The sequence below is a fragment of the Chinchilla lanigera genome, unplaced genomic scaffold (assembly GCF_000276665.1).
Source record: "Chinchilla lanigera isolate Chin_1 unplaced genomic scaffold, ChiLan1.0 scaffold00009, whole genome shotgun sequence".
NCBI lineage: Eukaryota > Metazoa > Chordata > Mammalia > Rodentia > Chinchillidae > Chinchilla > Chinchilla lanigera.
The window spans coordinates 34,818,419-34,842,993 of record NW_004955410.1 but is presented as its reverse complement, the minus strand read 5'-3'; the positions used below and the strand labels follow the sequence as shown (position 1 = coordinate 34,842,993).

The window sequence follows — 24,575 nt, the reverse complement described above, 5'->3', positions numbered from 1 at the left end:
TTAAAGCAATGTACCTCTAAAAATGCATAAAACTGTGAACGAATATTTAAAGATAAAGATGTATTTCAGACTGGGGACAAATTTCAAATAGAAACACTCTCAATAAATGCTCAGATATATAGCTAAGAAGTTCATAATTATATGTCCTATGATTCATGTAATAAACACAGCTGAAAAATCAAATCATTCATTCCAAGAATTTTTTGCCACCTAGCAGTATTAAGATACGAAGATGAATGAAAATGGTTTTTATCTAAAAAAAAAATCTCAAAAGCATGGGACTCTTTGGGCTAACAATCAGTTTCACCATTTGACAGATAAGAACACTAAGGCCCAGAGAAATAAAGAAATTTATCCAAAGTTAAAATGGCTAGTTGGTCATAAGGTAGGATAAAAGCACTTTCAATCAGCAGTGTTCTAGGCACTCTTAACTTGAGATAAATAACATCAATTTTATAGATAAGGAAACTCATTGTTTTAAGTTACTTTTCTCTCACTGCTGGGACGAAACACCTGATGCCCAAAATTAAGGAAGGAAAGGTTTATTTAGCTCACAGTATGTGCAGGCTTCAGTCTACACTCGGCTGGCTCCAAAGCAGGGGGCACATGCAGAGGGTAATAGTTCATGGCAGTGGAAAACAGCAAAAGCAACAAGAGCAAAAAGGGAGGAGCAAAACAGCAAGCCTCTTTCCCTCCCTTATATTGTATACAGACTACCTGTCCCAGGATGGTTGTAACACTCACATCCATAATCCCAGCAGTGGACCACGAAATCAATCATAAACTCTAGAAGTCCGGCCCATGACTACATGAGGTTTTGGAAGGACACTGGACACAAACCGTAACACCCCTGGTGATGCAGGACTACCTGGCCCCAAAGCCAAAACTCCCTCACAACACCCTCTTGCCTCTGCACTAATCAATATACACATCTGGCCTGTTCTTGAAAAACGACCTGACATGGTATGAAAGTAGTTCCACACACACAAACTAAATCCTCCTCCTTTCCTCCCTTTATGATTATAGAAGCAAAATGCAATAGTTAATACTCCTCAAGCAGACAAAAACAAAAACCATCACTTTCACATTTGGAAAAGTAAGTGAACAAAACCCAACAAAATTACATAAATTATAGTAAGATTTAATTATTACAACTCCTTTGCTTCATTGTTCACACACACCAGCCCAGGGCAAAAATAACTAAAGGCAAGAAGTTTGCATTTAACATTAAGCCTGTACTACAAGGAAATTTTAGTGACTACTAAACTCTTAAAATGTCCATTCTAATTTACCTGGGGTTGACATGCTATTTTCAGAAATGACAAGTACACACAGATACACAGAAACAACTGTGTATAGAGATGCACAGAAATGTTTGTTTCAACCAGCTTTATAGAGACAATATTGAACTCAAATGGTGGAATTTATAAATGGTGTTTCAAACCATCTCACAAGGCATACAGGAAACTTGTACAGAGACTAGCCAACCTTGACTGTGCACTGGGGAAGACAGCAACCAAAGTTCACTTAGATACTCATCATTAAATAGCAAAATGTTGCAAGGGTTTTGCTAACCAGGAACCCATAATAAACCTGAAGAATTATTTCAACAACAGTTTTTCAACATTATTTCATTCTTTGTAAAAATGTACCCTGAGTCGTTTTCTCCAGTACTTGGGATGGCCCAAAAAACAGCAGAGGCTTTTGAAAAAAGCCCCCAACACTCTCAGACAACACACAGAGCTGAAGACCCAGGCTCATTCATGTCTATTAATATCCATGCTAGATTAATATCCAGCCCTGTGGTTGGGTGGACATTCATTTCACAGATGTCTCTGAGCTATCTCTTAGGTCATGCACAGGAGGGACAGGGGGCCTATCTGACACAACTGGGAGAATCTCCTGTGGCCTATCCCTGTCTCTGGTTTTTTTTTTTTTTGGGGGGGGGGGTTGGTTTTTCTCCGGTACCGGGAACTGAACTCACGACCTTACGCTTGCCAGGCAGGCGCTTTTGCTGCTGAGCTAAATCCCCAGCCCCTCTGTCTCTGGTTTAGTAAGCCTTCTCATTCATTCTTAGAGATGCTTACCAATCCAGCCTACTAAGCTTCACTCTGCTACCTGCAGCATAAATCAAGAGAAATCAAATAAAATGCTTTACTGTTAGAGTCTCTGAAGAAACCCTAGTAACAATCAGAATCATATGGAGAAACCACCCAGTGCCATTACTTGTGTTAAATCAGGGTCAAATAGAATATATCAGCCACCCCAAAACATTCACCTGAAGCATCCTCTTTAAGATAGTTGGCAATCCTATGAAAGAGAAAAATGTACACACAATAATAGTAAATATCCCAAAGGATTATGCTGGTGATAGAGTGTCAAGAAAATAACTGTCTTATTCAAGTTTTTTTGATGATGAGAATATTCAGAATTTCTTGTGGATAGATTGCATGTGAGTATCTTTTGACTATCAACTTTGTTCATTTTTCAAGAGGGCTAAATTTTCCATGAATGAATAAACCAGAATAGGTGCCCCCTGCTGTTTCATCAAAACAGAAACTAGCAGTCCTTACAATGTGGAAGAAAAATGAAAACCACATTAAACAACTTACCTGAGGGCACATGTTTTATTAATCTGTATAGCTTCATAAATGCTTTAATATAAAATATTTTAAAATGAAGCACGTATTCAGGAGAAGAATAAAATCAACTACCTAGAACAAGCTATACCTACCTCTCTTATTCTAAAGGTAACAGAAAAATAGATCTGTTCTTTCTGCTTCTCCAATGTAATGTCTTTTTCTTAAGACAACACAATGTTGCCCTTCATCTTTCCCATCATCCTCTACCATCAAACACAACATATATGATTGTAAGCACCTTTTCATCCTTCAGTATTCAACTCCAACATCACTACCTCGTGAAGTCTATCCTGCTCTTCCCAGGCAGAGTTAGTTCTTAACCAATCAGCTATTCTCTGTGTGTATCTCATCACAGCTCATGCTGACTCACCTTGCTCTACTCATCTTTGAAACCCAGCACTCACTGCAGTGTCTGGCACATAGCCAGTACTATAAATGTTTGCTGGAACACGAGTGCAGAAGACCAAATGAAAGGCAAAGACAGAAGACAATAATATAGTTTGGCAAGGGTCAATCTGGAGCTGGTGAAAGATGGGAGCAAAGTTGAGGCCTGGCTGTTGTGTTAAAGAAGAAACAAAGAAAGGAACCTCTATTGATCTCTTGCTATATTTCAACAGCTGCACGTTATCTCATTTAGTCTCTATGACAACCATGTGAAATTGGCATTAAGTCTCTCCATTTTATCCTGGAGGAAAATGAGACAACTTGCCCAAGATCACACAACTATTAAGCAGCAAAAGCTCTCTGAACACTAAACACACACCCACCACACACCGCACACACTCTTCAGTTCAGAGGTGACTTGACCACCACCTTTTCATTTCCTGTTTGAAGAAATGGGGTTCATTTCTGAATGGGGTTCACACCCTTGTTTTTGAAAAGCACACAATCACATTACATCAGAGGCAATGAAGCTGAGGTGATGATTCCAGCAGGCCTCTGCTTCGCAGATACAAGCACACCCCCTGGGGAACATCAGAAGTGATCTGTAGGCCTGCGTTACCAGGGTAGTCTCTGTGATGATTCAGGTAAAAATATTTTTACTTGAATAGAAAGAAGAGGGTGGATTTCAATCAAAATATAGCATAGCCTTAAAAGGCATCAGTTCAACACCTTATAAACCATGAGTGAAGAAAATGAACAATTAAAAAATGACTATTTTTAAATGTTTTACTTTGTCACTTTTGCAAGAAGATGAACACGAGTTATAAAACAATAGCTATGTCAACAGACATATAATGTTCAACAGGATGGAAAAAAGAATTGAAGGAAGTAATGTATCATTCTTAAGTTTATGAGACTTTTTAAAAACTTTTTTAATTATACAGTCCATATTTTCCTTAAAGATTTTTTAATTCAAAAACTAATAAAATAGGTCAAAGGTCAAATAATAATATGAAAAGAGGATTATAACTTCCCATAATCTTATAATACTCACTCTAGAAAGTTTCTGAGATAGAATATTAAAGCAACATTTTTAAGCAAGTTTTAAAAATCATGTCACAAAAGCAGTTTAATAGGCTGAATCCCATGGGATTCCCAAAGAAGTCAACAAGTTATTTAGAAAAATTAAAGAAACACATTATACTCAGTGGGTTTATGTTGTCCCACAAAATTAAACAAAAGCTGCTTAGCCAGCCTAATTTTTCCCAGTACTACAAAAGCAAAATACAGATGGAAAGAGAAAACAGTGGTAGGTGACCTTATTATTGTTGCAAGACCAAGGGCACACCCACAAAGTTAAGGCCAAGTTTCAAGGGGAATGAATTGAGGGTTGTTGGGAGCATTCTGTTAAAATAATTTTATTTTGTTAAAATTTGTTTAAATAATTAAAAGTATAAGATTCAAAATGTATAACCTTGCTGGTTACATGACTAAGCAATAAATATGTTTTCGGGGAGTCACTGACCTTAAATTTTTCTGCAATACTTTTGATTTAAATCAAAACTGTCCTGATTATAGCAATTGATTTTTACATCATTCTTCAGCTCTAGTCTGAAAAACAGCATACAGCAATCAATATTTTATCTTATCTTTGAAAGTCATGAGATGACCATTGTGTCAACAGCAAGACTAATTACGTCTGATGAATTTAATGGACTACCAAATAAAATGGACTGCAAAGCCAATCTGATACAGTATAGCACAAGGTGACGAGGTGAAAAGGGGAAGCAACAGTAAACCACATTTGTAGAGCTTTTTCTTTTTCCTTATCAGTTAGGATTTGGATATTTGGGTGTGTTTGAACACAAAGAGATGCCATTCTCCCTGTCCTCCCAACATGACCAGGAAACACAATCAGTGGGCCTTCCTTCCCACCTCTACCAGAAGCCCAACCAAACTGATGTACCTGGGCTTCAGACACCTCAAGCCCTAGGCTTCAAACAGCTGGCTCCAGCAACTGGTGGGAGTGAAGCCAGAGACTACTCTTTGAAGGAGGCAGGTATTGTGATCCCTGAATCAGAAGCTGACATCCAACATGAAAACAGGCACATGGGAGAAGGTACATGATTACGGAGTGCTACGCTCAAGGGTCCCAGAGTTTTGACAAGAAGAAGTGAGAAGGGGGTCTTAATAGGGGAAGTACTAACCTTACCAAGCCCTCAGCCCTAGACCCTGGCACCTAACCCATAAATCCCAGGAGACTAAGGTCAGAGTCCTTCTGACCTAATGGAGAAGGAAAGGGTGGAATGTGCCAAGACTTGAGAGTGCAAGGACCCATGAAAGAATACCACTTGCTTCAGTCCTCCTCAATCCTCGGCAAGTCTTTGGCAAAGATGGCTTCCTTTCTAAACTAAATCAATACCCAGAAGACATCCATCTTCATAGCAGTGTTTTCAAATCAGGGCTCTACTGCCTGCTCACTGCCACCAGAGACTCATACTTTTCCACAGATGGCATTCAAGAAAGTGCCCCTACAACAGGGCTTCCTCGGGTCTGCTACAGTTAGACCAGAAACCGGCAAACTTGGGCCTCACCCCAAGCCTGGTGAAGACCCTCACATCCATGCCCAATGGAACCAATCCAAAAGGAAGACCCCTTTCTCCTTCCTTGTCTCTGACACACACCCTTATACACATGTCTTCATTCTCTGATTTACTTTAGCTTATTCATTCCTCATTTACTGAACAAACAACCTTATAATATAGTCCCTATGACTGAAGTACAGAGATGACTAGTGAATACCTACTGCTCTCAGAAGCACAAAACCAAGCAGGAGAAACAGAAAAGTAAATGTATAATTACAACACAATGAGTTAGATACTATAACAAAAAAAATTAGTGACATAGAGAAGGAAAAATCTTCAAAAGGATATCAATTCCAGCACTCCACACCACGAAGTTAGAGAAAGGGCACTTAAAGGAAGATATACCTTCCCAATCCTCTCAGACCTTCTTCTTTCCCATTCTACTTAATCATCTGACCTCAACAGGTCAGTATTTACTTACCTACACTAAACACAATTCCCTAACTTTCCTCACTTCAGCTCAGAGACATCAACAAAGCAAGGGGAGTTGTGGAAATACGTGCCCAGAAAGGCAGTCCTGAGAGAACAAAAGAGAAACTAGAAGCTGAGGTATTTGAGGGATGGAGTAAGTAAATGACATCTCAGTACTATGTGGTAAGTGCTATGCTGGGCAAAGCACAAACAGGCTACTGTGGGTCCACACAGGAGGGCCACAGAACCCAGACTGGGAGTCAGGAAAAGATTTTGGGGTGACTTCTAAGCAAGGACCTAACCAAGGAGCCAGAACTGGCCAGACACAAGCAGCCAGGAGATGAACTAGGACCAGGCTGAAGAGATGGAGGAACACTGATGAGATGGAAGACTATACAGTCAAAACCTCAAAAAAGAACAAATTCAAGGACATGCTAAACTTCAAATGACTAGACAAGAAGGTCAAACAGTAGAGAGGAGGGTCTGGGAGACGACAACAGAAACTAAAGCAGAGAGAGATTGTGCAGGAGCTTGTTGGTGTGTGAAAGAGATTTGGGCATCTTTCTAAGAGGAAAAGGGAGACTCTGAAGTTTTCAAAGAAGGAATGACATGATTTTATGCTTTGGAAAGATTACCAGGACGGCAGATTGGAGAATGCAAGGCTGAAGGTAAGGACCGTTGAAGCAAAGCAGGAGAGACCTGTAACTAGACCAGGACAGTTACATTAGGATGGGAAAGACGATAACACTTGAAATCAGAAAACTGAAAATGTAGAACAAGGTTCTACCTCTGCACCTCAAATGCAGAGCAAGATCTTTGGGCAGCCCCTGCAAAACTGGCAACGGTGGGGGAGTACAAGAAAAAAATAAAAGAACACAAGAAGTGAAGAGCAGAGCAGCACCACTCACACATCTGAAAATGGAGAGTACACAGGAGCTGACTTTAAGCAGCTGTGTGCTTCCATAGCATTATAATCTATGAGATGCTCCAACCACTTCCCATCTTCACTCCAAATGCACAGTCAGAGCGAGTTACCATTACTGGCCTGGCACTTAAAGTAATCTCCAGCACCAATCATTTGATACTGGCTAATTAGGACCCTTTTTGCAATTAGCTGCTCATTCAGGGGAACCAGGTCACACAGCACCAAAACACAGCCACAGCCATCAGTGAAAAAGTTTGAAGATCCCTACCGTCATGTCCATATGGCTTCCCAAAGCATTTCAAATAACCTCAAGTACTCTGACAGCTGTCAACGAAGTGCCAAGAAGCCCTAGGGGCAGAGCAGGTTTAAAAGGGGGCCTAGAAGCACTTATTGTTTCCTGGGAGCATAGATTTGGCCTAACATAGAGCACTATGGGAGTCTGGAGGAGTAACTCCAAATACATCAGGGAAAAAGGAAGGGGTAAATGGGAGAAATAAAATGCCGTGTCAAGCGTTACTTTTTAAATTTTTTTTTCACCAGGAAAAAACATCATCAGCAACAACAACAACCAAGTATTTGGCTAATAGCTAGAAAGTCCATGGATTGATTCTGAATAGCCTAAAACAGAAAAATGTACATTTGAAACTCCCTTGAGCAATTTATTTTAAGAGACCTGGGCCATCCAGATGATGCCCTCAAAGTCTGTCAAATTCCAAGAAATGCACAAATAGTTAACTGTTTGTCTTATAAGTGATATAAAAAATTTAAGTCAAAGACTATATTTTTATGCATTATGTTTCCTATGCTTTATGTTTCATTACAGTGGCTTAGATAATCAATGCTAGTATCTTATAAATCTTCACATATGATTATAAAATTTCTACTTTATAGTTGTTTTATTTTTAATGACATCCATCATCTTCGTTGTTATGCCCAAGAATATTTGTTCTACGAAAAACTGTAATCCACTACCCTCCCGCACATGTTAGTGTTCAAAATCTACTACAAAAATGGGTAGTTTCTTCTTTTTTATCCATAGTCACTGAAGGTATTGGGGAGTAACACTTGAATTAACTTCTAGCTCCTCAGTACTGTAGTTCTGGGGCATTAGTACAATGCTCACTTTTATATGCAATGCACTTCCCCAGCTGCTGCTGTTAGTAATCTAAGCACAAGCAGAGAATTTCTAACCCACTTGATTTCATATGGCACTACCTGCAAGCACTTAGGCAGAGTAAATTAAGCAAAGGCAGTCACAAGACAGGGGCCAGCAGTTAATCTGCTAACTAGAAAATCAATGGGCACAAGTTTCTAGTTGCAGGAAACTTGGGAAGTTTAATTCACCAACATTTCAGAAGCTACTGAGCTTTTCCTCTACAATTCCTTCCCTTTACCACCGCAGCTTTTTCTTTTCTTCATAACTTTCCTTTCACCACCGCAAGGAAAGGAATAAAAACTACATATAGTCAATGACTGGTTGCTACCTAAAAAGAAAGTTTCCTACAGATTCATCTTACTATTAAAGTGAGCTTAAATTTTTGTTGGTTTCTAAAAAAAAACCACAAAGAACAATGAATCAAGTGCCACAGAGGAAAGTGGCCTAGACAGGAGGCCTGAGTAAGCTAAGGAGTACCACAAACCACCCCTGTAGCCTTGGTCACTAGGTCCTCCAAGTGTTTCTCTTGACTGCCTCCACTAAGACTCCATAACAGCTTACCCTCTCTATCTCTAGTTTCCCATTCAACCTGTGCATTATCCTTCTCAGAAGCCCTTGAATCACTTTCCCTGCTCAGAAATCCTCTGTTGTACCCGATCCTACCACACTGCCTTAACTATTTTCTTTTGGCCAATTAATGACAAATGTGCTGTATAGAACAGCTTCTTTTCTCACTGACAATGAAAATGGCTTTATTTAGTTTTATGGTGGAAAATACATATTCTTACATTGTCATTTCCTTTTTTGTTGAATATAAGAATATCAATGAGAAAATCACTGCATTTTTAACTATAAAAATGTTATTTGGGGTATTCTTGAAGAAGCAATAAATGCAATTTTCTTACCTTTCATCCTAAATTTGGATGGCACTGTGCTGCCTAATTCCTAAAGAATAAAATTAAGCCCCATACTTCCCCAATCTATTCACTAGTTAGACCCCAGAAAACCTTTATCAGAATCAATCCGGTCTATGTACTAACCCACTCAGGAATACTTTCCATACACTCCTTCTATCCTCTTATCTTCAAAGTTTGGCTCAAGTCCCCTCCCCTTGACTGGAAGCCTGTCTGCTCAAGCTTTTAATCCTAAAGCACTTTCCAGACCTCTTAATATATTCTATCTCATTTACATATTCATTCACTTATAATATTAACAGAGCTCATTGTCATGTTAATACTTGTTGACAGATAGAACTAGGAAAAATGAGTTCTTTAACCATCCATTAGGGAGTGGTGGCACACACCTGTAATCCCAGCACCCAGGAGGCTGAAGCAGGAGGATCACTGTGAGTTCAAGGCCAGCCTGCACTACGTAGTTGAGTTTAAGGCCAGTATGAACCACTTAGCGAGACCCTGTCTCAAAAGAAAACTTTTAAAAATTTAACCATTCATTAAATGTGGACCGTTTATGGGTTTCCTTTTAAGAGCAAAATATACTGACTAGAGAATTAGATTTAAATCCTTGGAACTTCCAGGCAAATTATCCATTACAATACACACAAAAAGCACAAACTTGAGACACCAATATCAACAAAGTTTCATACATTAAAAGTTAAAAATCTAGACTCGCAACTACCTTTGGATCTTATAACTCAAGTCAAAGAAGTACACACGACTTGTTTACTTTGAACTCTCTCTATAGTCCTAAAGGAGTCTAAAGGAGCCTTAAAGAACTGTTTAAAAATAACTAGGAGGGCCAGATTCTGGGAGAAAACTACGCAGAACATATAGATGAATCTGTTTCCCTAAATTGGCTGCTTTAGTTTTGGCTGTACTATTTCCTGCTCAAATTGGTTTCCTGCAATTTGTTAAGGCTGCCAAATACTTAGTGATCTCAGTGATATACTTAACAAAAATCAGATCTTTGCTATTTTTCACAGTGACAAAGGAGTTCACAGAGAAACTTGCACAATGAGGTTAACAATAAAAGTGAGTTAATTTGTCTTTTTTCTATATTTATCATTTTCATCTGACTACTTGTGATTCAGGAAAACAATAAATAGCCTCCAAACATAATTTCCTGCCTGGTCCTTTTCATAAGTGATTTGGGATGCTTCTTTACCACCAGGCAAGGTAAAGCTTGAGCAAGCTGACCTCACCCTAATTCAGAAAAATTAAAACATCAGAGTGGAAAGAAAAAAATCAATACTCAACAATGGTTTTCAAAATCAAAAGATGCAAGATGTTAATCAAAAGGTAAGTTTATGATTATAGTTATATACAATGCCATTTCTTTATGGCTTACAATGCCAACCTAAAAAAATTATCTGGTACAAAAGCAAACCTATATAGCTGATAACACAGCAAGGAATTTGAGGCAGCGAGGACACAGTTAAGTTCTTTAGAGCACATTCATTTATTAAAGTGGCATTACAATCTGCTGTATGTCACATAGTATATTATTTTGCCCAAACAGCTTTACATGCAAATACTTATTGCAACGAGTCACTGATCTGGTTCAAGGTTTGGCAAAAAAATTAGTTTCAGTAAAGTCTTCAGAGGAACTCACTCTCCTAAAGTATAAATTGTATTTCTCAAAACTATATATGTGACAAGATTTAGTTGCTACATTCAAAAATTCTAGGCCTCTCAGTGCATCAGATATACTGCCCTATATTCACACACATGAATAACCAAGGGCAGGTAAGAATAAGAGTCCCAGCAGAAAGAATTTTAGTAAATATTAAAAACAACTCACATTTAATATATAATTTACTTGACACTGAAAAATGTAGAAAAGGCAGGTGACATTTTTATCAATACATTTTTGTAGACTTGAAAAATTATTTCATAACACATCTACATTATAAGTCATAAGAAATCCATTACTGAGTATTAACTAGGAATTAAAATCCCTAAATGAAACATAGAAGAGAACAGAAAGTTTGAAGCTTTCTACTTTTATCAATATATTTATTCTAAAAAGAATAAATCTTTGCCAATATACACAATCATAGTCTAACAGCATTCTTAACCTAAAGGCAACAGCATTTCAAAACAGTATGCCAATCTTAGTTTTTATCTTGGCTTAGGTTGGAATGGGTAAGGGAAGCCTTGCTGAGATTTTTTTATATAAACATAGCACATGGGGCTACAAAAATGATCCAACTCCTCCAAGTCTAAGGTGTCAGTACCCCCAACATATTCATAACACACAGGCTGAGAAGCTGTGCCAAAGATCAAGTTAATATATACCATGTCCCAGGGGAGCACTCCCAGAAGTTCTCATCTGCCATTAGTACTAGGGCACTGGGATGTAGAAGGGAAGCAAATAAGATTCACAAGCACAAACGTACACAGCCATTGAGCTCCATTACCTCAGTCACCATATCATTAAAACTATCTGATGAGGCTCAGAATGCCAGCACTGGTGTATTCTAGACCAGAGCCATGCAGTAGAAATGTTCTGTATCTGTGCTTTCCACTGTGGTGGCCATGACAGACATGCAGTTACTAAGCATGAAATCTGGCCCGTTATAGTGAGAAAAGAACACTTTTATTTTACTAATTTTTATGTGACTTCTAATAGTCACATGTGACAAGTGGCTACCATTTAGAGAGTATAATCTTAGCCTGACCACCAAAACATAAGGAGCATTCTAGGATTTCCAGTGCCTAGGCTGTCACATGGACCGAAGAGTCTGTCGGCCATGTCAACCTGGAATGGGAAGGGATGGATCCAGAGCACACTGTGCCATCAGTATAATGCTCTGCAGGCCACATATACCATAGGATCTACCAACCTGCACTTACACTAAGTATCAGCTTAAGAAACCAACCCAAAAAAGAAAACAAAATCTCCTTCATTTACTGTTGCATGATAGTCAGTATGTGAAAAAGCTAGAAGCAACAAGCATGTATAGACAGAAAGTTCTTTCCTAAGTTCAAGCAGCACATCACTACAAGGCAGCTCCTCTCTTCTGACTAGTTTCTAGCACATCCTTTCTACAAATGAAGCAGTGTCATTCAAATTACAGTAAAACACAATGATTAACAGCATTTGCTCTGGAGTCTTCAGACAGATGTGAATCTAATTCTCACCTCTTTGCTCACCACCTGTGTGACTTTAGGCAAAATAATTAATCCCTTCAAGTCTTAGTTACCTTCTACATAAGATGGGTTAACAACAGTCCCTCTCTCATAGGGTTATAAATGAGATAAGAAATATCTAAATGATTTAACAGAACACCTGCACATACTAAACATTATTTAAGTTTTATCTATTATTATGTAATCACTATTTGTTCTTCATCATCATCCTATCTTCTTAGCAGAGTAGGTAGAAAAATAATCTACCTTGAACAAATTATATTTTAGAATATCAATTTTAGAATTATGCATACATCAAAAGGTATTCTTAATCCAAACTACTTGATATATGTAATTTCAATATCTACCGGGTTTCTTTTATACTATGATTTTACCTTCTTTATTAATATATATTTAGTTCTATCTGCACAAAATCTATAAACTCTTTGAAAGGGTAGATCTTTTTCTATTTTTGTGTCCTCTGGAAATAGCTCCAAATTTTATGTACAAAGTAGACATTCAACAAATGTGCTTAAATTCATAGCCTGGTCTGGTGGTGCACACCTGTAATCCCAGCACCTAGTGAGCTGAGATGGGAGGATCATGAGTTCAAGGGCATCTTGGGCTATAAAACAACTATGAGGCCAGCCTGAACTATACAGCAACAATAACACTGTCTTAACAATAACAATAAAATCACAAATAAATTTATGGAATTATATTCCAAAATGATCAAAAGTAGTTACTTTAAAATGGGTGAGGTATGTCCCATATTAATTCAACAAATAATAATGACTCACTAAGAAACAGGTGCTACCCTAGGAGCTGGTAATTCACCTGTGAAGAGACAAGGGACAAAGGCTGATGTGCTCATTTTCTGGTGAAGGTAGAGTCACAGTGGACAAGCAGAGGAAGGGTGGTAGGCCAGAATAAATGATGAGATGATGCTGAGAGGGCAGAGAGTGGCCACTCATGGTATGCCTCGGAGACCAAGAAAACCAGTTCAGATGACATTATGTGCAACATGGAAAGCCACAACTGGGGCAAGACATGAACAAATCAACTTTTTCAAAAACTGTGAGGGCCTTTGTGTGCACAGCACAGGAGGCAGTCAGGTGGCTCTAGTGAGGGACAGAAAGAGATGACGGCTATCCACACTGAAGCACAGAGACAGACCTGAAAAGATACAGTCTATTCAAACACATCTTGGAGATGGAGTTGACAAGACTAGCTAAGGCCAGCTGTAAGGAGTAAAGAAAAGACAAAACAAGAATGAATCTTTCTCAACTCTCTTACTAAACCAGTGGCTAAGAAAGGGCAAAAACTACTTCTTATTTATCTTGGCAATCTTTACTCCGAATAGATCAGAAGCTCAATTCAAGTTTACTGACTTAATGAGAGGAGAGGTCACAATCACCCCAATGAATGGCATCTGAGCAGCAGCATCTCATCTTTCTCAATTTCACCATCTGTAGCAAGATTTACCCCTTTCTAATATAGAAAAGTCTCAAATAGTGTAAAAGTGATCATCTTAGTTATTTGCTTGTTGCCTTTCACAATAAACTGCACACCCACCTACCACTTGGGCAGTACCAAGAACAGTACTGGACACACAGCAGGCACTCAGTAAGCACTTGTAGGATGAACAGATGGGTGGGTTGGGAAAGGAGAAAAAGAAGAGAAACAGTGTCAGGTCTTTCTTATCCAGCAGGACCTACTGATAAAACAAAGCTTCTTAATTCTCTATGGATTTCATTTAACACCTTATTTTTGTCAATAACTAAGATTGACTACAATGAAGTAAATATTTATAAACTTTATAAACTTTAAAAATTTTATTAGAAAATAACATTGTTTGAAATACTTAACAATTTAGAACAGTAAATCACTACTTTCTAAGTTGAAATTTTTATAAGTATTTACTCCTAAATATCCAATATCCTATTAGCAATCCATGTTACACTTAAAGATATGAAATCACCTTCTAATGACTAATAGAGGTTTAGGGGTTAGATAAGAAAACAAAATTCCCAAAGACTGCTTGAAAGTAAATTCATTTGCAGTGCCAAATTTTTTAAAAACCCTGATGATTTCTAACATTCCCTATAAAAAGCTGAATATCCAAAAAGTAGACAGAGGAAAGTAGAATTTGACTACTGAGCGAACATTTTCCACTTAAAAGTTTTCAATTAAAAACCCAGAAATTAAAATGCTTTTGATACCTGAGGCACCATAAATACCAGAATACCGCTGAGACTTCGAACCAGATGGAGAGGATTCCTTCATTCGATCAATCACATTTTCTGAAAGCTGAAAAAGCAACATCAAAATAAAATCAATGGTAAAAGAACAAGACAGAAAAACAGTGCAATAACATCCATACATCTTTTACATCAATATGTATAACAAATAGCCTACAGAAAAGTGGGCTAAATCTAATAACCATAAAACCAGTTGTGAGTTAGAGAATAGTTTTAAAAATTCAAGATACATAACACTACTCCTTTATTTCTTCTAATACACTGCTAATTGCTCATTATAAATAACTTTTCTCCTTGTTTTACGCTGTGTACTGAATTGTAATCTCAGAGAAAATGTAAGCCATCAGAATTCCTTTTCTCCCCTAATCCTACAAATGTACTTATGTATTAACGAGCCTTAGCTCCTCCCTTCCCAATGGTCCCAAGAAAACAGTGTTCCTTCCTCCCTTACTCCCTCCTGTTCAAGATTAACCACATACAATCACTCTTTCAACAGATTTGTTTTTTAGGTACTATGCACCAGGAAGTAGGCACACTTCGAGAATTTACAAAGTTATCAAGTTACTTAAAGTGAAGTGGAATGTACAGATAACTGTCAGGCATTCAAATATAATGTGAAGGGCATGACTTGAATCTGCTAGCTTGTACCGGAAATGAGGATAGTGCTAGAGTGGAGGGTCAGGAAAGACCTACAACAGAAGGATGTAGACAGGATAGGAAGAGAATGGGCCAGGAAGAGGGAATCACTTTAAACATACATGAGAAATGGGTTTGCCACCCTGGACATCCAAATGGACATATCATGTAGTCAGCTAGCAATAGGGCAGAGATTCTGAGGAACACCTGTGCCTGGAGATCTGAGTCATCAGTTCTACAGTTGCTACTGTGTCATTCTTTTTATTCTTCTGATCGTAGTTACCACTATCTGATGTTTCTTGTTTATTGTCTGACTTTCACATTAGAGAGAAAGCTTCATGAAAGCAAGGAGTTGGTGCCCTATCACCATATACTCAGAGCCTTAAAAAGCCTGGTTAATACAATTGTTAGACAGATGAACAAAATGGCATGAATAAACAAATGGCTGAAGCGGAAAAAGGGGGCATAGTGAAAGAGAGGGAAAGTAGAGATTTACGATTTTAAAAACTCTTACTAAACCCTTCAGTTTAAAGAATCTGAACCAGATCCACAGGGTAAACAGGCACTACTGAAAGATTAGATGCAGGGTAATGGCATGATGAGATTTACATTTCAGGAAGATGCTTTCGGTTAGAGTGTAAAGAACAGATTGGAAAGGGGTAAGAACAGAAGAAGACCCCTGAAGGTGGCTAAAGGACCAATTAAGAAGCTATTAAACATATGTCCACCTAAAAACTTGCACAGGAATGCTCATAGCAACATTATTCAAAATAGGAAGAGTAGAAACAAATAAATATCTATTTATTGGTGAATGGATAAATGAAACATTATGTATCTGTACAATGCAGTTCAGCAATAAATAATAATAATATTCTGATAAAACTACAATGCACAGGGACTTAAAATTAAGCTAAGTGAAAGAAGGCAAACATAAAAGGTCACAAATAATGTATGATTGTATTTATATGAAACATCCAGAAAAGGCAACACTATAGAAAGGGAATTGGTAAGCAGTTGTTACCAATACACTAACTACACTACACTAACCTAAGAGTTTCCCTCACTTAATCTTTAACAAGACTGGGAGATAAATTTTATTATCTCCAGTTTGTAGGAGAGGAGCCTGGAAACATAGTAAATACTCCTTGCCCTGGATCATACAATTTATCAGCACAGCCAGGACTCAAACCTAACAACTCAGGAATTCTGACTCAAAGCCAAAGTCCAACATCCCTTTTCCCTACCAAAAACAAAGAAAAGTCATCAAGGACAACCCCAGGGTTTCCATGTCAAGGAACTGGGTAGATTACCATCCTGAAGAGTCAAGGACCTTCTTCCAATTTCTACTTGCTCAACTAACTACTCCTGCCCTTTTACCAAGGACAGCTGTGCATGTATTCTTGTAAATACCAATGGTCAAATAAACAACCTTTATTATTCATCTTTGTATCAATGTATTTTATTATATTTATAAACCACCATATGTATATGGTTGTGGAACGCCCTCCCTCAACTTTTCTGACGTTCCACTGTGCTGGTTCTCTAAGGACTCTGGCCATGTCTGCTGCCTGCTCATATGTTAAAGGGCCCTACACGCTGTTCTTTCCCTCAGCCTGTCCTCATTCCATGTACTCTTGACACTCTCTTCCAATCCCTTGATTTTGAACTACTCCTGATAAATTAGTAAAATCTAAATCCAGTAACTCCAGCCCAGGACCTGTCCTTGGAAGACAGCCTTCCCACACACTCAGTTGTTTAATGAACATCTTCCCTTGGAGAGACCAGAAGCATCTCACACATGTCCAAAATTGAACTCATGCTTGCCAAAAATCTCTTCTTCCCTCTACTTCCTTACTTTGTAGAACTACTTCCACCCAGCTGCCTAAATCAGAAAATAAGATCTGCCAACTCCTCCTTTCTTTATTCTCTTGACCATGACTTCTCTTGACCATGACATAAATGTTAAATGAATTTATCATCCTATTTCTCCTCCCGTATTTTATGGTACAATGAATAATCCTCCGAAAATGCAAATCTGACATTGGTAACTCCCCAGTTTAAAGCCTTCAAAAGCTACTAGAAGTAGTAACACTTCATCTCTAGACCAATGTTTACTTTACCATTAAACACACTCATTCAATCCCACCTATATAATAAAAATGCATCATTCCTCTGAAAGAGATCAAATAAACCTTCATTTTAGAATTAGATCCTAAATGTTTAGAATTTAAATTTCCATATTAATCTCCACATAGATTAACTGTTGTAATTAATACAGTATATTAAGTTATATAATATGTAGCATATATATGAATTAAATGAGCTTATGTTTATTTTATACTTCATATTTATACTACATATTAATACTTAAAGTAGACTTCATAAAGTACATTAAATATGATATGTAAAGCTTAAGTGATATATAAACCTCATTTAACTAATATATATATAACATATATAATGTACTATATTGTTACAAAATTTTACATATATACTAGATTATGTATTATATACCATCACATTCACTATGTATAACATACTGTACACCATAATATACAAAAACTGTTACATATCCAATATCACTTCTATGAAGCAAATATATAAGTTAAGTTTCACATAATTCTTATACGTATAACTGTAATTTTATAATTTAGATTTCTGTATTTCAGGCCAAGGTCAAAGCACTACATTAAAAATATTCAATCAGAAAGTGAATGTTTGCTAAAAATCCAGTATTAGCTTCCAAATACCTCCATCTACTTCTCATCAAAATTCATACCTTGCTCCCATCTATGGGCACTACAAAAAGTCCTGCCAACTGCCAAAATATCATCCCTTGAGACAGTTTAAAAAAACGAAAAGGTGGCCTACAACAGATGATGAAGCTATGTAACCCTAGAGAAGTCACCCCAACAAGCCTCATTTCCCACATCTGAAAATAAAAATATTTACCTCCACAGGATACGAAGATTACAGTTACGCAGCATAAACCACAACTGGCAACACAGATACTTGGTAAAGCTGTTACTCATATAGCTCCAACCATGTGGACTTTGACCAGTTTTAATTTCTTCTTGGTTCATTCTCATTGAGCCTGAGCTTATATTGAGCTCCTTTTCTACGTGAAGACTAGGCCTACAACTATTACCTGTACCAGTCGTGTAAGTTCTGCTATGTATATACAGTACAAAGCATTCAATTATCTCCATGTTCTCAGGTAATAAAAGTGAAGTATCTTTTTCAACCTATCACTAATTACTTTTTACTAACGTTTCAATTCCTTTTGTGGTTTCTCACGTGCTTTAAAATTTGCTAGTTAGTGTCACACTCTAACATCAATGAAAACATTTCCCAATGCAATCTTTGGTTATACGGACTTCTGGACATTTATAAGCATGTCACCTTAAGGGGGACATGATAAACATATTGTAGGGTTGATAAATATATCATACAGTTGCCTTGAAAGTCAATCTTCTTTTGTTCTTGCAATCATTCCACAACTGTATCTTTAGGCCTTTCAAAAGAGCAGCAATGGCAGTCTATAGCTGTGACTGTGTCACCAAGCACTATCATCCTGTCCCCAGTCTGTCCCACACTATGGTGACTCAAGGCCATAGGCGTGCTGTGTTATGGTTTGTATATAAACTTCATGTTCTCTGAGCTGATGTTCCAGTTACTGCAGTAAGTACAGACCTGCAGGCTCACCTGATCTCCTCTAGAATAGGAGCACTCACTCACTTCTACAGTAGCTGACAAGATTTAGAGATCTGGGCCAAGGTTATACACAAAATCTGCAGAACACTTCACTTTGCTGTGATGAAAACTGACCCCCCAAAAAAGTCAAAGGTACAATGTAAGCCTCTGCAAGAACTGGCCAAGAGGCCCCTAAAGTTTTTCCCTATTTGCTGATCTATACCTACTCTACCTTCTCTCAAGCCATTGCAGGAACATCCCTCAAGGTAAATATCAAGTGAAATTTATAGAAGTCATTTATATCAAACAGCCATAAATAATCCTCATACACAGACTGACGCTAAGAATTGCACCAGAGGTCCATAGATTAATTCCTCGATTGTATGCAAAACTATCTGCTTACTATTTTGGTGGGACAGTGTATGTAGCTTAGAGATTCACAATGGTCTACAACAGCAGCAGCAAACACACAGCACTACTATTTTTCTTTTAAGACAAAAGATGCAAATGAATGAGTTGTTTTTTCAAAACTAAAACCTCAGTATTCAGGTTTAAGTGCAGTGTTGACACTTTGCAATAAATAAGTGGGTTTTAGGTTGCCATTTGGGCACTCATTCTCTAAAAGTTTTGCCATCACTGGTCTATAGTTCTCACCTCAAGGGCAATCATGGGACTCAGGCCTCACACCTGTAATCCCACTACTCAGGAGGCTAAGCAGATGGCAAGCTCAAAGTCAGCCTGGGAACTTAGCAAGAACCCATTTTAAAACAAAAAAACAAAGGACCTGGGAAACAGCTTAGTGATGGGGTGCCTACCTACAAGGACCTAGGCAATGGGTTCAACCCTTAGTTCCACAGAGGAGAAGCAGGCCTGCCACTCAAGATGGACCTTGCCCATCACCTGTTCCCTACTACTTCTAAAGATAAATTCAAGCAAGTGGAGCATGCTAAGTTTAACTTGGTGCTACTTACCACACCAGTGTACTCCAGAGAAGAGGATGTGTGTCATCATCCACTCTTCCCACTCATCTCTTCCCACCCACTTTGTTTGGTGTTACTGAAAATTAGCACAAACATACCACCCACCAATCCAGAATCCAGTATCTTCTCAGACACAGAAGACAGAGAGACAAGCCGGGCATGGTGGCACACACCTGTAATCCCAGCACTCAGGAGACTGAGACAGGAGGATCGGTGCGAGTTTGAGACCAGCCTGGGCTACAAAGTGAGCTCAAGGCCAGCCTGAACTGCATAGCAAGACCCTGTCTCAAAAAGACAAAAATAAATAAATAAATAATTTTTTTTTAAACTGCCAAAATCTCCCAAAGCATGAGATGTGTCCCATATAGGTATCCATGCTGCCATATCTGGCTCCTGTGAATTTCAGCTTATAACTTCAAGGCCAGTTGTAGAGATTCACTGATGCCTGGAAACATGATAATAAATATTACTTTGAAAATGATACACATTGAGGTTGACATTTGCTCTAGTAGAGTTCACTCACAGCTTTGATGTTTCAGATAAACTTGTGAAACTTTGAGTCATAAGTACTCTTTCAAAGCAGACACAGCAGGTGGTCACCAAAATCCTGGTAAGCACAAGTAATGTGAGTAATAAAAATACTTCGTTTATCACTAGAAATTTGTTTTAGACATACAGAGGCCAAAGCAAAAGGGTACTCTTTCATCTAACCCATATGGGTAGTGTCAGATTCAAAGGTGGGATCATGTATGAGAACATGGGTTATTTTATGGAACACAGGAAAAGGTAACAGTTGCTAAGGATAAAGGAAAAAGCAAGAACCTATCAATATTATGAAAATAACACCTGATAGGTGAGAAGCAACTTTAAACTTAAAAATTCTAAATAGGTCCTTTAATTGCTAGCTATTATGGACCTCAACAAGAAAAATATGAAAAAACATGATCTGTTCATAAATTCAGCCTAGTTACTGAACTTCTTTGCTCACTAAATGTTACTCTTTCTATACGAAGATAAATGAAGATGAAACTCGGAAAGACTGGGGAATAACACAGTCAGTTTGTAAAGAGTGACTTTATTTTGGTATACTATCATTTCTTACAACCAATAACCTAAATGTTAGAAAAATGATCCAAGTTTGAAAGTTTTCTCCAGCCAAGTTGAATTAACCCATCTGCAATTCAAAAATGAAGTTTGAGCCTCTTGAGTTCCAGGTTTTAACCAACAAAGCTAAAAACACCTTGCTTAAGAACTGAATTCCCAGGGGCTGGGGATTTAGCTCAGCGGCAAAAGCGCCTGCCTGGCAAGCGCAAGATCGTGAGTTCGGTCCCCGGTACCGGAGAAAAAAAAAAAAAACTGAATTCCCATACTCAAAGGAGACAGACAGCTGTTGCAAGCCAAATAAAATATAAAGATATAAAGATAAATATAAAGAAATCTTAAAAAAAAAACTAAGCAAAAATCTCACAGACAGTGGGACCCCAATTTCCCAGTACACACCCTATTAGTGTGCACACTTGTGGGACCACAACATGCTCTCATATTTATCTAGTTATGTTAAGATCATTTAAGTTTATACATCCATTATCTTGAACAGCAAATGCTGTCCAAGCTTACTAGGCACTGTGCTAGATATTTACATACATGTCAAAAGTCTCACTAGTAGGCTGTATTATCCAGACACACTGAATAAGCAATCAAAAGTGACTCATCCAAAGATACACAGCTACTGAGTTAAAGCTAGGACCCAAACCCAGGTTTGGTTCCAAAGCACATGCTCATTATACTATACTATATGGCACTTTCAAAGAATCACAGATTCTTGGATGTAAAAGGAACCCTATCATCATGACTACGTTTTATTAAAAATCTACAATGACTCAGGTGCTTCACTTGCCTTACCTCATCTTCTTACCCCAACCAATTAAGGAAAGTAACAGTACTCCCCTTTATGGATAAAGATATATCATCAGAGAACTGACTCATCCAAGACCAAAGACTAATACCTAAGATTTCAAGTAAGGTCTGCTTAATTCCAAATTGACACTTTTGACCACGACCTCAAATCAAAATGACCACTACGTACTCAACACTTCAATAGTGTGCCACTTTTACAGGAAACTGCAATAGGCTGAGTACAGTTTCAAGAAACTTACAGTGCCACTGAGCTTACAGAACTTCAGAACTAGAAAGACCCAGAGATCTGAGAGATGCACTCAGCTCCATTACTTTGCTGATGAAAAAGGTGAAACTCATAGATTGCGTATCATGCTTGAAAAAGGATTCAAAGTAATGGGGTTCAGCAGAAGAGCATTCCAGGTGAAGAGTATATCCTGAAGGAAAGCACAGGAGTCAAAACGAGGATAGTGTGCTTGAATTTTAACAATACTGATTAAATGTGGTATATAAATAAAAAGGAAGACCATTTCTACAAAGCTGTTTGTCCAAAGGACAGAGTTCTTTTTCAAAGCCTTTGAAAAAGTTTTTTTAAACAAACTGACCATTTTAATCAGATATGTATACACCTACTGTCATGTTTATCCTATTCGACCTTGTATTTCATATGGTTTGGTTTTTTTTTTTTTTTTTTGGTTTTTCTCCCGTACCGGAAACCGAACTCACGACCTTGCGCATGCCAGGCAGGCGCTTTTGCCGCTGAGCTAAATCCCCAGCCCCTTGTATTTCATATGTATCTCTGCTCTTCCAATGTGTTTTGCTGTCATCACTGTGTCTGTACCAGAAAATGGGAACAAGAATTTATTCATGTTTTAAAATCTTCTCACCCCAAAACTGACAAAAGCTTTTTCTTTTAAGTCTTTTTCACTCTCCAACCTTGGACACCCTGCCAATATCTAAAGGCAAGATTATGAAAATCTGCATAAAACTCAAGAGCTTAAACAAGTTTTTATTTTACTCCAAAGGGTACCAACTAAACAACAATTCTGCAAATACTGCAGCCTCAGGTAGTAATGAATTACAAAGTGTTGTGATAGCACTCATTAATATGATATATGAAGAAATTCTGGTCACAGACCAAAAACTGAGTTCAGCAGTCTGAGTTTCTATAAAGAAAACTTTAATAAATTCTTCTCAAGGTAACAATTTCAGAAGAAAAAATGTTTAAACACTTTCAATATTTATAAAGTTTATTTCCTAGTACAAACACTAAAAAGATTTTATACACTGAACTTACTGATGTTGGCTGTGTAATAACAGAGGAAGAAAAATATAAATTATTATAAAACTTTTCTTAAGTCAAAAGTGCTTTATTTACTAGGCTCAGGCATCACACTTCCAAGAATGTGAAGATCCAAATTCAGGGGCAGCAGAGTGTGTTACTGAAGTTAATGCTGGGATACTGACACCCTTGAGAAAAGTCAATGTTCAGTTTATGTATCAAGTGCATGCACAGGGCATAAAAATATTCTCTCCCACGTCCTGTCAGAACTGACTATATTACTTCTACCAGCCTGAAGAATTTCAAACCTGTCTCAACCCCTATCAAGCTTGCAGACGGGAGGCCTGAAACAACTGGACCTAGTCCAAAATGCAGGGACAGCAGGCCACAGGGAGGTGCCTGGGGGAGAAAGGTTATCAGATCAAAGTGAAAGAAGGTGAAGCCAAGACTGTGGACATGGGTGCAGGGGAGGGAGGGGTGCAGGGGTGTGAGTGTATGGGTGGGAGTATGTGTGTGTGTGTATCTGTGTGTGCGCGTGTGTGTATGAGTGCGTGTGTGAATGTGTGTGCGTGTGTGTGTGTGTGTGTGTGTGTGTGTGTGTGTGTGTTGGGGATTTTTAACAGAAGGATCAGGAGCGCATTAAATGGCATAATGCCAACAGAATAGAGCCTTAAAACGCCAATTCACCCTGAAAAAGAAAATGTTGGCTTGGCAAAGCAGAGTTTGGGTCCTGAACCCAGGAGGACTAAGAGACCCACTGCACAGATAGGTACAGTGAGGGATGGATTCCAAATAAAGTCCTGCAACTAGTGAGCAGGACCAGACTGTGAGTCCAGGGAGGGTGCAACGCAGCCCGACGTCCCCCAGCTGCCCAAGCACAGTGCCCAGCACCTGGAACGCCACCAGAAACTATCTCTGAGTGAATGTCCCGAGTCTTAAAACTCCGAAGTTCTTCCCAGAGACCTAGACTTCTGGCGGGACAGCACTGGAGACTCGGAAGAAAGTGACCAAGCCGAGCGGGTTCCCAGAAACGTCGGAGCGATGGGGTCCGAGTCCGAGTGCTCGCCCTCCGCCCGCCCACTGCACTCACCCGGATGCCCTTCACCACGGTGATGTTCTCGTTCTCATCCGCCTCGAAGGTGACACGGCGGGTGCTAGCCGTCCCGCCCATTGCTCCTGCCTCTGTCCCCGCAGAGTCCTATCGCGGACCCACGAGCACGTCAGGTCCCGCGCGCGCACACGCGCGTGGAGGACGGGACACTTCCCTTGCCCAGCGTGAGCAAGGCCGCGACCCCGAGGAGCAAGGAGAAGGCGCCGGTCCTAAATTCCCGCCTCCTCCGGTCACGTGCCAGAACAATACGCCTCCGGTTTGTCAAAAATGCCAAGGACCCGCCTCTACCCGGAGAGGGCACTCGGATTAGCTGGCCGGGACCCGGATGCTATGGCAACAGGTACTGTTTGACAAGGTTTCCGGAGCTCCTACGTGTAGTGGGAATTGTAGTCTCGGCGTGGCGCGATACGTTCAGAGGATTATAGTATTACTTTACTTGGAGCGCTCAAGAGGAGCAGGGCATTG

The 24,575-nt window shown here is 38.8% G+C and overlaps 1 protein-coding gene across 2 annotated transcripts in view; it reads right to left on the bottom strand.

Moving 5' to 3' along the window:
- Nucleotides 1-24,334, bottom strand: part of Chchd3 (coiled-coil-helix-coiled-coil-helix domain containing 3) — a 274,739-nt gene extending 250,405 nt beyond the window's left edge. For both annotated transcript variants that reach the window (XM_013510637.1, XM_005377542.2), the window contains exons 1-2: nt 24,090-24,334; nt 14,474-14,561 (exon numbers count right to left, since the gene is read on the bottom strand). In XM_013510637.1, coding sequence (XP_013366091.1) covers nt 14,474-14,561; nt 24,090-24,170 — 169 coding nt within the window. In that variant the 5' untranslated portion in view covers nt 24,171-24,334. The remainder of the gene's footprint in view (nt 1-14,473; nt 14,562-24,089) is intronic.
- Between the last annotated feature and the right edge of the window lie 241 nt (nt 24,335-24,575).